The 15,097-nt window shown below is 45.7% G+C and overlaps 1 protein-coding gene across 3 annotated transcripts in view; it reads left to right on the top strand.

The window, feature by feature from the left end:
* CORO1B (coronin 1B) overlaps positions 1-15,097 on the top strand; it is a 189,317-nt gene that overhangs the window by 153,817 nt on the left and 20,403 nt on the right. For all 3 annotated transcript variants that reach the window (XM_085651644.1, XM_085651645.1, XM_085651646.1), the window contains one exon: positions 8,688-8,833. In XM_085651644.1, coding sequence (XP_085507770.1) covers positions 8,688-8,833 — 146 coding nt within the window. The remainder of the gene's footprint in view (positions 1-8,687; positions 8,834-15,097) is intronic.

Here is a 15,097-nt window from a genome sequence, read left to right as displayed (position 1 = left end):
GGAAATTTACTGCTGTGGGGCTACTCCTAGCGAAAGGGAAATAGTGTTGAAATGGGGAGGAAGGTGGCACTGAAGAGCAAAGACTGGATCAGCAGTTTGGCATATTGCAACCTAAATTACGATTTGTACGCTTCCAAAATGCCCAGCACATCCCAACCACGTGACATTTGGGGCCCCCTCAAGCAGTACACAGTGACAGCACACACTCAACCTGATGCACAGCTTGATGCTAGTCTGGTACCTGCGGGGGTTGGTTGATCTGGATCCGTCTACACAGTGGTCACAGGCTTATGCACTTTAATATCATCAATAGGATTGATTTCTGTATCGTGTCATGCTTGAATCGTAGGTGCAGGTACTGGAGGTATGGTGGGCGAGTTCGCTTACAGTGCAAATGTAACAAGTGTTAGAACAGCCTATAAATCTTTCTGTGGTACTGAATGTCATGCATTATACGACCTATGTAACACATATTGTTTTTAGGTCTCGCCTGGCGAACGCAGCGCGAAGCGCTGCTGTCGCCAGCGAGATCTATTGTTGCTGACTTGCCTCGGAAGGGGGACAGGAGATGGGCACGCGCAGGCTCTTAGCGGATTTGAATTGGTGTACGCGCTTACAGCCACGCGGTGTGCACATCTCCTGTCCCCCTTCCGACCACATGTCAGCCCTGTTGGAGCGGCCCGCTGCAAGACGGGGCCGCTCAGAATGCCAAAAGGACGCTGTGCCTTGATCAGGCACCAACAATAGCCCACACGGAGCCCCCCAGCCCTTCTTCACTCACCGGGCTGCTCTTCTGGGGGGGCTCCTCCTCGCGGCTGCAGCACTTCTCTTGCGGGGCTTCCCTGCACTCCTGGGAGCTCCGCGCTGCCGTGGGCAGCCTCGGCCGCCGCAGTCTTCATCCGGGCCCCCTCCTGGGACCCGGGGCTTCGCTCCACTCCGGTCGCAACTGCGGGGCTCTCCCTTCAGCATGGGAGCCCCGCGTTAGCATGGCACGCCGTTTCTCTTGCTGCCGGAGCAGGCCCCGCCCACGTCCCGGGCAAGGGCGCCTGACTTCCGGCTTGTTTTGTACTCGGCGCCCGCTTTCATCATTAAGCACAACCCTCCAACCTCCCATTAAGAGCCCCCCCACTCCCACTCAGCACAAACACAACCTTTCCCTTAATGAGGCAGCAATGCCTCTTCAATACTCACTCCTCCGCAGCAGCAATTGCTGCTCTGCCCGACCACCTCCCTCCGCCCCCAGAGGTCTCCCCGCTCTGCCATGGCACACATCCGCCTGCACTTTGTAAGTCCACATGTTGTTTATTAATCCAACTTTTTTAATTAGTTGCATTTCTCTATAGTGTGTCTTTGTGTGTGCGTGTTTGTGCCTGATGCTTATTGGCTTCCATGTGTACGTGTTTGTGTCTGATGCTTATAGGTTTCCGTGTGTGTGCGTTTTTTTGTGTCTTTGCGTGTTTGTGTCTATTGCTTATTGTTTTGCGTGTGTGAGAGACTGTGCGCGTGTGTCTGTGTTTGTTTCTTGTTTGATATGTTCCTTAACGGTCACCGTCCTTAAGTCTGGCCGCATTCACCCCTGAAAAGACTCCTGTTGCAAAGCGACAACTGGCACTGCCCGCGTTTTCACTTTCTGCTTTGTAATATGGAAGAAACCATTTGCAACGGTAGGCAGCCGAGCTCTGTATTTTGGATGCAGAGATAATCGTTTTGCAGCCGGCTATTAAAAAAGTTAAAGCCTGCACATCTCCGCCAAATTCAGGTGCTCGTAATGGACAAAATCATAAAATGGGCGAGATTATAAATCTCGGTCTATTGCCCCTTCTCCGATTTGCATGCATATTCTACAGGGGGGGGAAATGAAATAATGAATTTGACTGGCCCTGGTGGCAGCACCTTAGGGGAAACTCGGGTTAATGAATGACCCCAGGACTCGTGCTTGTTAATGTTGGCACGCTTGTCTGAGGTGTAGGTAAGTTAACAACATTGCAAATACTGCTCTGTGGTGCTACTTAGGACGCTTCCTTCATTCAGCAGTTCATTTCGCTGAGCTTGAGAATGAGGCTTGAAAGACCCCAACAGGACATCTGAAGAAATGGGACTGGCTTAGTCACACCCCGTAAACTCCGCTATTGCTAATTAAGTGGGTTGTGGTTAGGAAATAACAGCTACAATGCCCTTTGAATAAGCCGTTTATCACCATCTGCGTCTGTCAAGCAGAATTATGTCGTTTTTGGTGGTTCTCCATACACAACATTTATTTTGTTTTATCTTGGAATCATCATGCGCTAACTAAAAGTTAGTTGTTTTTAAAAAAATTGCTTTTTAGAAACGCTGGCAACTGAAGCACTCTGCTCGAAATTGCAGTGTTTGCTGCTCAGGTTCTGACGTTTGCTTTGCCTGTAATGCAGGATATTGTTATAAAAAGATGCAGGCCTTTAGAAGCATAGCTTTTCCAATGCAATTTGACGCTGATGTAATCCTCAGGTGTATTATTATTTTGTTCTTTCCGATAAGATGTTCAACTGCATCAAGGGTTAAAAAAAAGCTCTTCTAATACGTGTTCAATTGAGAGTTTGTCGGTCTATGTGGCTTTTTAATACCTAAACGTGTGTAGGTCCTTCTTATTCTCTAGTTTTATCATTATTTCCCTTTAAGTTTAACAATGTACATATGCATACACTGCACCACATTTTCTGTTCGAGACAATGCTAAAATCTAAAACAAAACGTTTTGATCACAGTTTACATATAAACGTTGTTTTTTTCTAATGTATTCACATTTAATTTCTTCTGAATCTTGCAATGCAATACGTCTCGCATTTGCGAGAGTTTAAGCTATTGGCATTGTAAATGGCAATGCCTTTTATGTTTTAAAAACCAACACGTAAATAAAAGGCATTGCCATTTACAATGCCAATAGCTCAAACTCTCACAAATGCGAGACCTATTGCATTGCAAATGCTTGTTTTACTATTGTCACGGAACTGGATCTGGAACGATGTGTTTTCCTTCTAAAACTGGTAAATAAAGTTAAAAAAAAAAAAGGATTCCTGGTAGAAAAAGGTGTACACCAGGGATGTGTGCCAGTGCCTTTAATTTTCAGACTTTTCCTAAATAATGTAAATGGCCATCTGTTGTTGTCCCCCTAATAGTTGGCCAGAAGGTTCTGATTTCTCTGTTTGCAGATAATGTAGTTTTATTGGCCCAAAAGGAGAAAATGATGCACAGATTTGTAAATGTCTTTACTGATTATTTTAATAAGAAGGCCTGCCCCATCAACAGCAGTAAGATTAAAATTATGGCACTAGGATCGTCCCCAGGATTAAGAAGGAAGTTCTTGGTTAAGGACAACCGCATTGTGCATGTAAATCTGGGGATAGGATTTACGGACAAATTAAGCTGGAAGGCCCAGATATCAAAGGCCAGAATTGCATCATTATAGTCATCTGGGGTGGTATTGAAATTCAGGCAAAAAGCAGATGCTGAAAGTATTCATACCATACTCCAGATATATAAGCATAAAGCGTTACCAGCTGCGATCTCTTGGGCTGTGCTTTGGGGGTATGATAATCCTGCCCCGCTGCAAGTGGCAGAAACTGCTTTGCAGGCACTGCTAAGGTTGGGACCTCGTGCCCCTTTGTTAGCACTTTATATGGAACTTGGCCTAAGACCTGTTTTGGGTCTGGCAGCAATAAAACCAGTGCTATATTGGATTGGACTGGTATGGAATTACAAGGCCACCATATATTTATAGCCCCACATACGGGGATGATTTTCGAAATACAACAGCTCTGTATACATTGATGGGGTCTGATATCTTGAGAATGGAGTAGGCCCTTGTACATCGGCGCCATAGGTGAAACTGAGGATAAGAATAATTCACCCAGTAAACCACTGAGTCAAATGTATGGCCGGCATTTGATTTTACTATGAAAGCAGAGTGACAGCTTATCTCTGGTTCTGACGAATGCCCATGAAATTTAGGTAGTCATTAACCCCTTCCATGCTGGACGGATTCCCCTGCTGTGCTGATCTTTTCCTGCGCGGGCGTGGTCATGACGGAACGGTTCCGTCATGAGCACAGCTCAACCGTGGCTCATGACGGAACCGTTCCGTCATGAGCACCGAAGGGGTTAAGCGGCTGAAACATGTTGACCCACTGAGGTAAGGTAGTGGTCACCCCCCTGTCCTCATATATTTTTAAGTCCTATCCGATGGGGGCATCTGACTAAAGTTATAGTTTGCCCACCTGGAGATAGTTTTAAACCACTATTATTTTCTTTTTGCACTCTGCCCCTCTCTCATCAACATTACCGTCCTGCTCATCTAAAACACCTCTGCTCCTCTGTGAGAAGTTGGCCTGGCATATGCTGTTCCTAGTTATAGGGACACCTTGCACCAGTCCAATTCGACTCTTATTGATGATAGGTTTAAGACAACCTTTAAAGAAAGCTATCCTAGTGGTAGCTGTGGAGAGCAGCCTTCAGGCTAAGTCTTGAAGGAGTGTTAAGCTTATTGTTTTACCATAATAACCTCTTGAATAACCAAATGAAAGAGTAGCCCACACAGGTATATATATAAAATATATGTATTTATTCTAGACAGAATCCCACAGTCACTTTATGTGACTAATGACAAAGTTACACTTCAAACAAGCATTTATAAACACAATAAATAGCACAAAAATCAATGGGCCCCAGGGGGGGACCAAACCATATACTAAAATAGTGGTATAAGAACCACGACAATTCTACAGGCAATGCCTAGGGCATTCAGGATCGCTTGCCCCTTCAGAATCCACCCACAGTTAAGAGGAAGGGGACCCACGGGAGGCGTGTGCAGTGCAAAGAGCTGCTATCGGGATCGCAATGTTAGCCTATGGAGAATGTCGCAGTTGAATATTTAAAGATAAAAGACACTTCTAGCAGTAGTACAAAGTTAAGACTTGAGAATTAAGGTTTTGGAGGGCCCACCACCACGGGAGTACCGAAGTACCACTGTTACCTGCCCCAGGGAAGCCGGGTGCATAGGTCGATTCAGGTGTCGGGTCGCGGGCTGATTTTCTATGGAAAAGTAGTCCAAACTGCTGCTAGCTGAAAGCGTCGTTGAAGTCGTGAAGATTGAAGATGTAGAAAAGGTAAAGATGAACCTGAAAGCAGAGGGAACAGAGTCTGGGTCACAGCACAGTGACCAGGGGGGCTCACAGCAAGGAGCCTTTCGATGTCGGGTGCTTCAGGTGAGGTAGGTGCAGCTGGGCTCTGCAGTCACGGGCTCCGGGAGGCTTCAAGGAAGGCCAGCTTCTGAAGGGCGACTGTCCCACGTCGGATGAGGGTTGCTGCGGTGTTAGTGTCCCCATTGGATCCACTAAGCCTTAGCAACCGCAACCCACGCAAGACGGACAAAGCAGCTGCTGGTGCAGACCCACGAGGTCTGAGGGTGCTCTCCTTTGCAGGGAGCGCAGAGCAGGCCTGGAGCAACCAGGGGAACTCTTGGAAAGGTAGATTGTCCTCCGTCAGGGCCCACAGGTCGAGAGACAAGGGACTGCGGAAGGCAGCAAAATGGAGTGCGTAAAAGGGCTCCCACGGGCCACCGGAGCGGACTAGGGAGCTGAGCTTTGGCACGGATGCTGCTTGAAGGTTGGCTCAGAAATGGGCCAAAGCACAACTTCCCCACTGGTCGGGGTCGTGTGCTATGCAAGAGGTGGCCGGGGCCTCGGGGTATGCAGGGATCTCGGCAACCACGTGGTCCACGGTGCTCAGACTTGCTGGGCACGCGCACAGGACTCTGGGATGCACTGGAGACCCACCTCAAGGTTGATGGAAGGCGTCGAAGTTCGTGAGAGCAGCGAAGTTCCAACCGGGTATCTTGCAGTCTTTTAGGTGCCTGCCAAGCAGGGGGATAACTCCTTTATCCCAAGGGAGATTTCTTCAGTCAGCTGGGCAGCAGCTCGTCGAAGGTCAGTTCTGTTAAGTTCTGGACGAATCTGGGGCCAAGTTATTCACATATATCCCCAAGATTAGGGGATGGTCCCAAATAGAGCCTACCAATCAGAGTAGAGGCGGGAAAGGGTGGCTACACCCACTCCCCTTTGTGTGTTTCCTGCCTGGGCGAGGGGCAGGATGCCCCTGAACCGGTTCCAGGCGGTGTATGCAGAATTGGGGCTCTGCAGCTGCCTACGTGCAACTCTGAATGGACATTTGGTGCACCCACCCTGTTCCAATCCACATATCCTGTCTGGGGAGGTGCTGGCACCTCCCTGCCACAGGAGCCCTATTGTCCAGATGGCGAGGCTGGGGTTTTCCCCAGCAACAGCCAGCCAGAGACGTGTAGGTGGCGGACAGTAGCCATTTTGTGGTACATGTGCACTTTTAAATTGGTGTCTAAATTCTACCGCTTTTCCCATATCACCCTCATAGCAAGGGGGAATCGTACCCTCATGCCCATGGCTGGATTGGGGGTATGATTCCTTCATGTTTGACACCAAACACGATATGGTTCTGTGTAGCCATTCTCAAGTTATCGCGATGACGCGATTTACTTATAATGCGGTTAGAGTATATGGTATGGCTACACTACAAACAACCCAGTAACGATTTTACGAAGGTTGCAGAGAGGCCCTACTCACGTAGGGGTCCCCCTCACACATACCTCAGCACCCAGCCCTGTAGGATTACCAGGGCCTGCCATAGGGGTTAACTATGAGAGTATGTGTTGTAAGGGTGTGGGATATAGGGTACCTACATCCCTGTAAGGGGTGCTAGCACCACCTTACCCAGACTACAGTAGTGGTCTGGTGGTGTCAGTTTGGGTGGCTGTCCCAGGGTGGCACAATAAGTGCTGCAGCCCTGGTAGGGTACCATCTACAAGGGACTGGTAGGGCATGCCCAGCATCCAATTAGGTTTGTACCTAGAGTACTCACATCAGTTTTAGGGAGAAAGCAGATAGGCTGGGGTCCTGGATAGCAGGATCCCAGCCAGACTAGTCAAAAACCACTCAAATACCAGGCAAAAAGTTGGGGGCAACCATTAGTCAGATTCCACTCTCCTACATCCTCCCAGTGCATTCGGGAGTTGTAGCCCACACAAGGTACCTTACGGTCCTTGTATGAGGAGGGAGCCCTATGATGAAGCATGTTACCTTCGGGTGAGTGAGGGTTCTCGTCCTTAACGGCTAAATACTCCCCGTAGATACTACCAAACGTACAAATATTGTGCAAGATTGTTATTAATGATAGCATGGTTGCCATGGTTCTAAATTATTACTGCTAATAGGAACTGATTGTACTATATTTGCATGTGCAATTTATTGCTACTTTTGAATATATATTGACTGTTAGTGTGGTGCCAAACCATGTTAAAATCGCCGAATTGAAATTAGATCATTTTCATTATGCATCCACAAATTAAATTAATGGCATACATGTATTGTAAGCAGGACAAAAGTGCATCAGCTGTTTGAGGCAATGTAAAGATGGATGATTAAATTCTACAGAATTTGGATGTTGGATTGTGTATATAGAGGTAGACCAATGCTACTTTGAATTCTTTTAATTGGAATGGTGGATGTCTGCATATAGAATCTAGTTTCTAATTGAAATGTATACTTTTTATATAATGTTACAGTAGATGCATGTAATTTTAATGCACATAAGACAAATTCTATGTGCTATTGTATGACTTAATGCTGAAGCAATAAAGAGTTTTGACTGATTGGTTGGCAGTAAGCTGCATTCGGACATATTACAAGCTAGCTCACAAAAATGAATAAACAGAAAGTAGCAACCATAGGTGTCTCATGTAATAGATCTCAACAAAATATAGGTAAGACAGCCACATGGAGTTCCATTCATAACATTTTAAGGCATCCGTATGACAGATGGTACTGTGAACCTTCACACTCACCTCAGCTTAAGAAAGAAGAGCGCTACTTTAAAGTGGATGCACAGTATTTGAATCTATATTAGGATTCGCAGTGCAAAAACAAGATTGCATGGTAGTTTATTTATTTGAATTGGGTGAGTAAAATGTCATTGTCTGCAGCTTGAGTCCTGTAAACTCATGTGACCCACCCAACCTCCCGGTGAGGTGTAGATGTTGAAAAACACTGCCAGTGTTACACATTGCCATACTGCTTTACCTTATACAAGAAGTTATGTTGAGTTAAATGCAAACATGAGCTTGCAGCTACCTGAGGAGGATTGTGGGCTTCAGATAGATGTACTAGCAGGTTATTGAAGGCCTCCATCTCGGCAATCCACAAAACCTTTAGTATGGGTCAACTAATAGATGACAAAATTCGGCACAGGATATGGCCCTGTTACATTTGAAGGCTGTAAAACTATGGTTACTGATGTTTTACATATGCGTACCCCTAAAGCGTATTAGAAAATTAGACATATGATGGAAATAGAGCTGATGTAATGTGGCTGGAATTGAGACCTATTTAAGCAGGTCTCTAACCACTCCCTGCTAGTTCAGAGAACTCAAAAGAAACGCATCCGTCCACAATACTATAATGTTCAGACATATTGTAGTAAAGATTCAATTGAATTTAATGTGTCTGTGAGGCTGTAGATTTAACTGTAGAGGTCCAAGGTTGTTGTGGTTCATGGTGACTGATGCAGAGGTGAAAGAAGAGGATCAGCTCGCATACAGGATTCACTCTGCTTTTCCTCCTGCTTCCTCCAGGGTGACTCCAGCATCCGGTACTTTGAGGTGACTGACGAATCCCCGTATATTCACTTTCTCAGCACCTACGGCAGCAAAGAGCCACAGCGGGGAATGGGCTTCATGCCCAAGAGAGGCCTTGATGTCAACAAGTGCGAGATTGCCAGGTAAGGCCTTTCTTGCTACTCCCTGAAGCACATTCAGCCATCTTGTAGTGTGGTTAGTGACCCTGCTGACTTGAAATGCTTCTTGGTTCATGGGGAGAACCTGGCCAAATGCTGCAACTTCTAGGAGTGTTGCTGTAATAACACCCTTACAGAGAGAGGCACTATACTGCTCCCACAGCAGCGTGTTCTGGATGGGGCTCTAAATATTGCCTATATCAATATTTCTTACTGTCGATGTTTACATTTGCTAAAACAGTTGCTTGGGTGAAACCAGCTTGGCCATCTTGTCCTCGATCCAATGGATTCCATTCTTGTTTAATAATGTATGTATTAATTTGTGTGTATTTTCTAATACTGGCTCATTGTGGGGAGTACAGCTCTTTTGTGGTCCCTATAGATGTAAAGGAGACACTTCTGTATGGCGCCGCAAACCTAAACGTACATGCATATAGAATAAAGATTTGTTGTGGGGTGGCAGACTTTTCTTCTGAGTGTTCTATGTTTAGAAGGAAGAGTTGATTGTATATTTGATTGGTACAGGCAGGTTTTTTAGGTTGAGCCTAGCGCAGCGCGCATGCACTGCTCCAGAAAATGACCTCTTGGAATCACTTCAGCTTTTCAGCAAACTCGTGCGTGTGGCTAAAAAAAGCCACACGCACGAGTTTGCTGAAAAGCTGAAGTGATTGGTCATTGCGTGTGGCTTTCAAAAATTGAAAGTCCTCAATTAGCCAAAGGTGGGTGCATGTCCCGCCTTCTCTCTAAACGTTAACTCCACTGGCCTAGGGAGCGAGCAGCAACGCGGCTGGATGCCAGCTGTGTACACAGGATACTCGCAGAAGTGTGCGTCTCAAGTCCATTTACTAACACACACAATGCCTGGTGTAATGTTATTAGAACTGGTAAAACTCCTCTTGCCAGTCACACAACATGCTCGGCATGTTTGGCACGCTGCTTCCTAACAGCCTTTTCTAAGTTAACAGCCTCGCTCGGGGCACAGTCACGCCCCCTTTGTTGATCCAGTTCTTATTTAGAGAAACACTATCATGTTCCAGAGGCCTTGATTTTTGCATGGTTTTTGCATCTCATGCTCGTATTGAATGAGGGTTGTTGGACAGTTTTTGGGTCAGCTCAGCAGAGTTGAGGTAAACTAAACATGGGTGCAAGTGGGGTGAGGGCTTGATTATTAGTTTAGAAATGAGCATTAGAGCTGGTTCTGGACTGCAGTGCTTGCATTATGGGATACAAGAACTGAGCCAGTGGCTAAGGGGTCCAGATTCTGTGGTCAGGAGGGACTGTACAGGAGCAAGGCCTACTTTGGAGCATGAGTCAAGGAAAGTCTATAAGGTTTAGCAATAGAAAGAGGGGTAAACTTGGCCCTGTTGCAACAGCTTTGCTTGGTGCTTTTCATCAATTGATGTACATTTGTTTTAAAGTCTTGGCATGCCCCTTATTTGAATATCAGGTTTCCTGCCTCAGCTGACAACATTGTCACTGAAGGAAGGGCTCAAGATGTCAGAAGTAGAGTCTGTCACCTACGCCTTCCAGGTCAGATTTTAGTAACCTGAAGTATGACCCTGGACCTTAGTTCAGGACCTTGTTTGGGCTTGATATTCACGCTTCCAATGAAGTGACCTTTAATGTACAACATGATATGCGGGAGCTCAAATCCGGCTCTTCTGGTGTTGTGTATCCAGCCCTCCCCTCTCTGCTTTTCCATTTCTCCGCACTGTTGGCATGCGTCCCGTGCTAATGAGCTGAGGCGTATGTGGCGTGTTTATCTAACTGTCGTGAATATTCACGTTTTTCCGCCTCACTCGTTGTACTCCCTCAACCTGCCCCTCGCTGACTCTCACGTCCGCAATCAACAGAACAAACTGATAGATGTGGCCTCCTCGGTGAGGCGTGCGCTTGCTCCGCTGTGGCGCGCAGAGGGTCCTGGGTAGTCTGCTGCACCTCACCTCACCTCATCACATGGAGGGCGGAAGAGAGGGCAGACAGGAGGAAGTGCGAATTACAACTAACTCTTCACACCAGACTCCGGTCTGTCATGCAACCTTGAAACAAGGGTGAGTAAGGATTGGATACCCTGCAAGGCCCGACTAATGAATGTGCGCCACATATAATATTTATGGAAGTCTGGCTTCTGACTGGAGCAGAAGACTTGAGTTCACCTGGGCCGAGCTGGAGTCTCCACACTGTACCCTAGTGTGATCTAGTATCTAGTATGTAAATACCTTGTCATGCACAAGACTTACAGCTGCAGGAATGCGTTTTGAGCTAGTTCAAGCAACCTTTGGTTTCCGTTGCAAGAGATTGCAAAACACCATCGGCGTCCTCATATGTCAACTTGTACACAATGGCACAAGCTTCCCTTGTTGAGTGACAACTGTATACAGGAACTGCACGAAATATGAGAGAAAATTATGTTGCACATTCTTTCTTCGGAGCAGCTGCAATTTTTTTGCATTGTTCTTGTCCCTTCATCATTGCACAATGTATTCCTCGTGGGACGTTTTGCAACAGGCTTCAAACAAAATGCTGTATCTTGTAAAATAAATCTCATAAATGTTTTGGGATATTTGCGTCACATGCCAAGAACCAAACTATATAATTCACCTTTCGGCATTCTCGTCATAGTTCTAATGGTCTGTTCTGGACACCCATTGTCTGGTAGTCAGTGGCCGCACTGTTTATCTACGATTCTTACAGAAAGGATCATGTGCAAATTGCACAGTTTTTCCCTGTGACATCTATAAATCGGAAATTTGCACTGTTTACTCACTAGATTCTTATCAGGTTTTTCCATAGCAAAAGTCCCGCAGTCCAGGAATCTGATGCCTATCGGGATTAGTGTGATTCTTGGATTGACTTCATAAAGTTTGTGAAGTTTGACTTTTAAATACAAACCATTTGGAAGCCCCTGCTTGTTGCTTTGCTGCATACCTTCATTATCGTCCAAAATCTGGGTATTAAAGCCCCTTTCATTGCTAAGTTCTCTCACCATCAAACAGGAATGCTTCATTCACAACTTGCCCATGGATAGATAGATAGGTGAGTAGTAGATTTTCTTTCAACCAGTACAGGCAGCAAGGCTATGCTGTAAGTCTGTGCAGTTGGGTTTTATTACAGAGTATAGAAGCCCAAAAGATTAGGTAAAAATATGCCTTCTATTTTGGTAAGTTCTTATCGTTCACGACCACCCAAGAGCAACTGTCCATAGAGCAGAAGGTGGGTCGCATTGAAATTCTATGGCTTAAGTAAGGTAGCAGCAGACATTTTTGCTTATTAAATCTCAATAAAGAATATGCCCTGCCAAATTATTTTGGGACACCATTTTCTCAGTGTTCATCGTAAGCATGCGCTGCTCTAGAAAATGACCTCTTGGAATCACTTCAACTTTTCAGCAAACTCGTGCGTGTGGCTAAAAAAAGCCACACAAACGAGTTTGCTGAAAAGCTGATTGGCCATTGTGTGTGGCTTTCAAAAATGTAAAGCCTGCAATTGGCCAAAGGCAGGTGCATGTCCCGCCTTCTCTCTAAACGTTAACTCCCCTGGCCTAGGGAGCTCGAGAGCGAGCAGCAGCGCGACCGGATGCCAGCTGCATTCCTGATATTCCTTGTCTAATAGCCCGGTCGCTTTTAACTCTCGCGGCCGCGCTTGTTGTTTTATGTCAAGGTCTGTTCCTTTCTCCCGACGCACACATTCGAGGTCTTTCTTATCCCTTATGCAGGGAACCCTCACTCCGGGCTCTCTCCTACCTCTAATTATTACGCTGCCCTCCTACTGAATTGCAAAATATTGGTCGATGATTTGAAACACCACCACCTCCATACAAACTACGTTAACTAACATTTTTAATGTTTCTATTCCTCTGGTGTAATGGGTAATTGCTACTTGTCCTTTATAAATTTGTGGTTAGTATGCGCGTGTTTGTCCTTTCCACTGGCATGTACTTTATATTGTAATTGCATTTATGTAGCGCTTACTACCCCATACGACGTGTCGAATCGCTTTTTTGTATTTTTTTGCAACAAGAAATGGCAAATCACAGTACACTTTGGTATACATGGGTCCGAACTTACTTTTAAAGAGGTACTATTTTTTACATACAGTATGTCTCGTCTTCTCCCGGACAGTAGGATGAGGATTTTTGTAATAGCAGTGATCTGTGAAGGACAGTGGCACATTTGTGTATGTTTTACTTCAAGGTGGTCGGTTCAGGAGGCACAGTAGCCCTGTAGCAGCATGACGATGAGGAATTACTCATTCTTGTCGACATGAAGCATAATCCATCTTTCAGTATCCTCGCAGTGACCCGCTTCTGAACCAGGTCCTAATAGCTAAATAGTGTTTAATGAGAACCTTATTAGGGCTGTCGATATGGGAATCACGTGGCCATACTTCTCATGTGCATGGGAGCCATCATTAATCCAGGCCCGGATGAAACGCCTGGTGGGGCGTTCAATGTTTGTGTTCTGGGCGCCCAGTCTTTCTTGTTCGACTTCTTAAGCCGAGATGAGTGAAACGCATTAACCTCATTACTTAGGCACGTTTTCGCTATTTGTCAGTGTAATAGTAATGTAGAATGTGCAATATTTGTCCACCTTTTAGCCCTCTTTTAAGCATGATTGTGTGTAGTAGGCAGCAATTGCTGATGTGACTGGCATATAACATCATAATAGGCTCTCTGTGGGATTGATCTAACTCTCGGAGTGCATACCTGGTCATTTCATGCCAGACCCGGACCTGATAGTTATTACTACCGAGGTCAAGGGGCAAGCTTTAGGCGTGTTTTTTTTTTTTGCTCTGCCCTGTTTTCGTTTGAATCCTTTAATAAACCACTTGCGCTGCTTCACCCGCCTTTGACTTGGTTAAAGCAGAGTTTGAATTGAATCCCAGAGAAACGCAATATGCCAATTAGTACACAAGCAGGACACAATTGCCATATTTTAAAAATATTATTAGACATGAATTAAAAAAAAAAAGCTATTTAAATGTGTTTAAATACTGTTGGAGAAATATGTAGACATGCATGCAGACCTATTTAAAGCTATTAACGTGAATGCATTCTATATAATCTGTAATATAAATTTTACGAGTCATGAACTATTATGACAAACTCCTTATATATTTTCTTGGGTTTTTCCCCACTTTTATTTTAACGTATGGAAAATAAAATACCCACCCCTCCCCCCCCATTAAAACATATAAGGCACGAAAGAGCAGGTGACAACGGAGTAGTTCAGTGGCACCCATGAATCAGTAAGGCATAGCCAGTAGGTCTCGCCTTTGGGACCTTAAAAGTATTTAGTTATGCAGCACAATATCCTTGGTGCAACAACATCAACTGTTGCATGGCTAAACACTTATAAGGTCCCCAAAGGTGCGACCTATTAGCTATGCCAATGCTTGTTTCACTGGCTGCTTGGTGAAAGAGCCAGAATGCTGGAGCTGGGCTCCTCTAGGGAGGCCAGTAATTGGTGTAGCTCTCAGTGAGTGAAGAGTATGCAGCCTGAGGGCACAGTGGTCCCTGCGGAGGGTTAGCATGAACAGTGACATGGTGTGCGATGCCAGCTGTTGAAGGACAGATGCTCCGAATGGAACCTATAGGTAAAAGTGCGAGTCAAGAGACCAGAGCATCAATCAATCTGTTATTTATAAAGCACGACAAATCACCTGTGAGGTTTTCAAGGCGCCGGAATTGGTAGATGCTGCTTTGTGATTGGTTCATTCGAACAGCCAGGTCTTGAGTCCTTTCCTGAATTGCTGGAGGGATGGGGCGTCCTGTGGTGCAGAGTAAGGTTGTTCCAAGCTTATGCGCCAGGTGTGAGAAGATGCGTACTCCGCTGTTGGTTCATGGGATCCGGGGGTGTCTGTGAGGAAAAGGCAGGCTGATCTTGGGTGTCTGGTCGTTTGGTGGAAGGTCCGGAGTTTGTTGAGGTATGCTGGTCCTTCGTAGTGCAGGGCCTTGTATATGCGGATCAGCATCTTGAACTGGCATCTCTTCTGGATCGGTAGCCAGTGTAGCTTCTTGAGATTGGGTGTGATGTGGTCATGGATGCCTTGTGTGAGGGCTCCCTTGAACTGCCCCTAAAAAAACATCCTGTGAGGTGTGGTAAAGAGCAAGCATTGTAAAGCTGTTTTCTGGAGTGTGGAAATCGACGGACAGCTGTTGTGACAGACGGAGCAACTGATGAAAACCCAATTGATCTTTGACCTTGGCAAGGTGTTGGAAGTTTGGCCTTTTTCCGGATCAGACTGCCT

This window comes from Triturus cristatus, chromosome 4_1, assembly GCF_964204655.1.
Source record: "Triturus cristatus chromosome 4_1, aTriCri1.1, whole genome shotgun sequence".
NCBI classification, from domain to species: domain Eukaryota; kingdom Metazoa; phylum Chordata; class Amphibia; order Caudata; family Salamandridae; genus Triturus; species Triturus cristatus.
The sequence above is the reverse complement of the archived record's forward strand: the minus strand, read 5'-3'. Positions and strand labels throughout refer to the sequence as shown.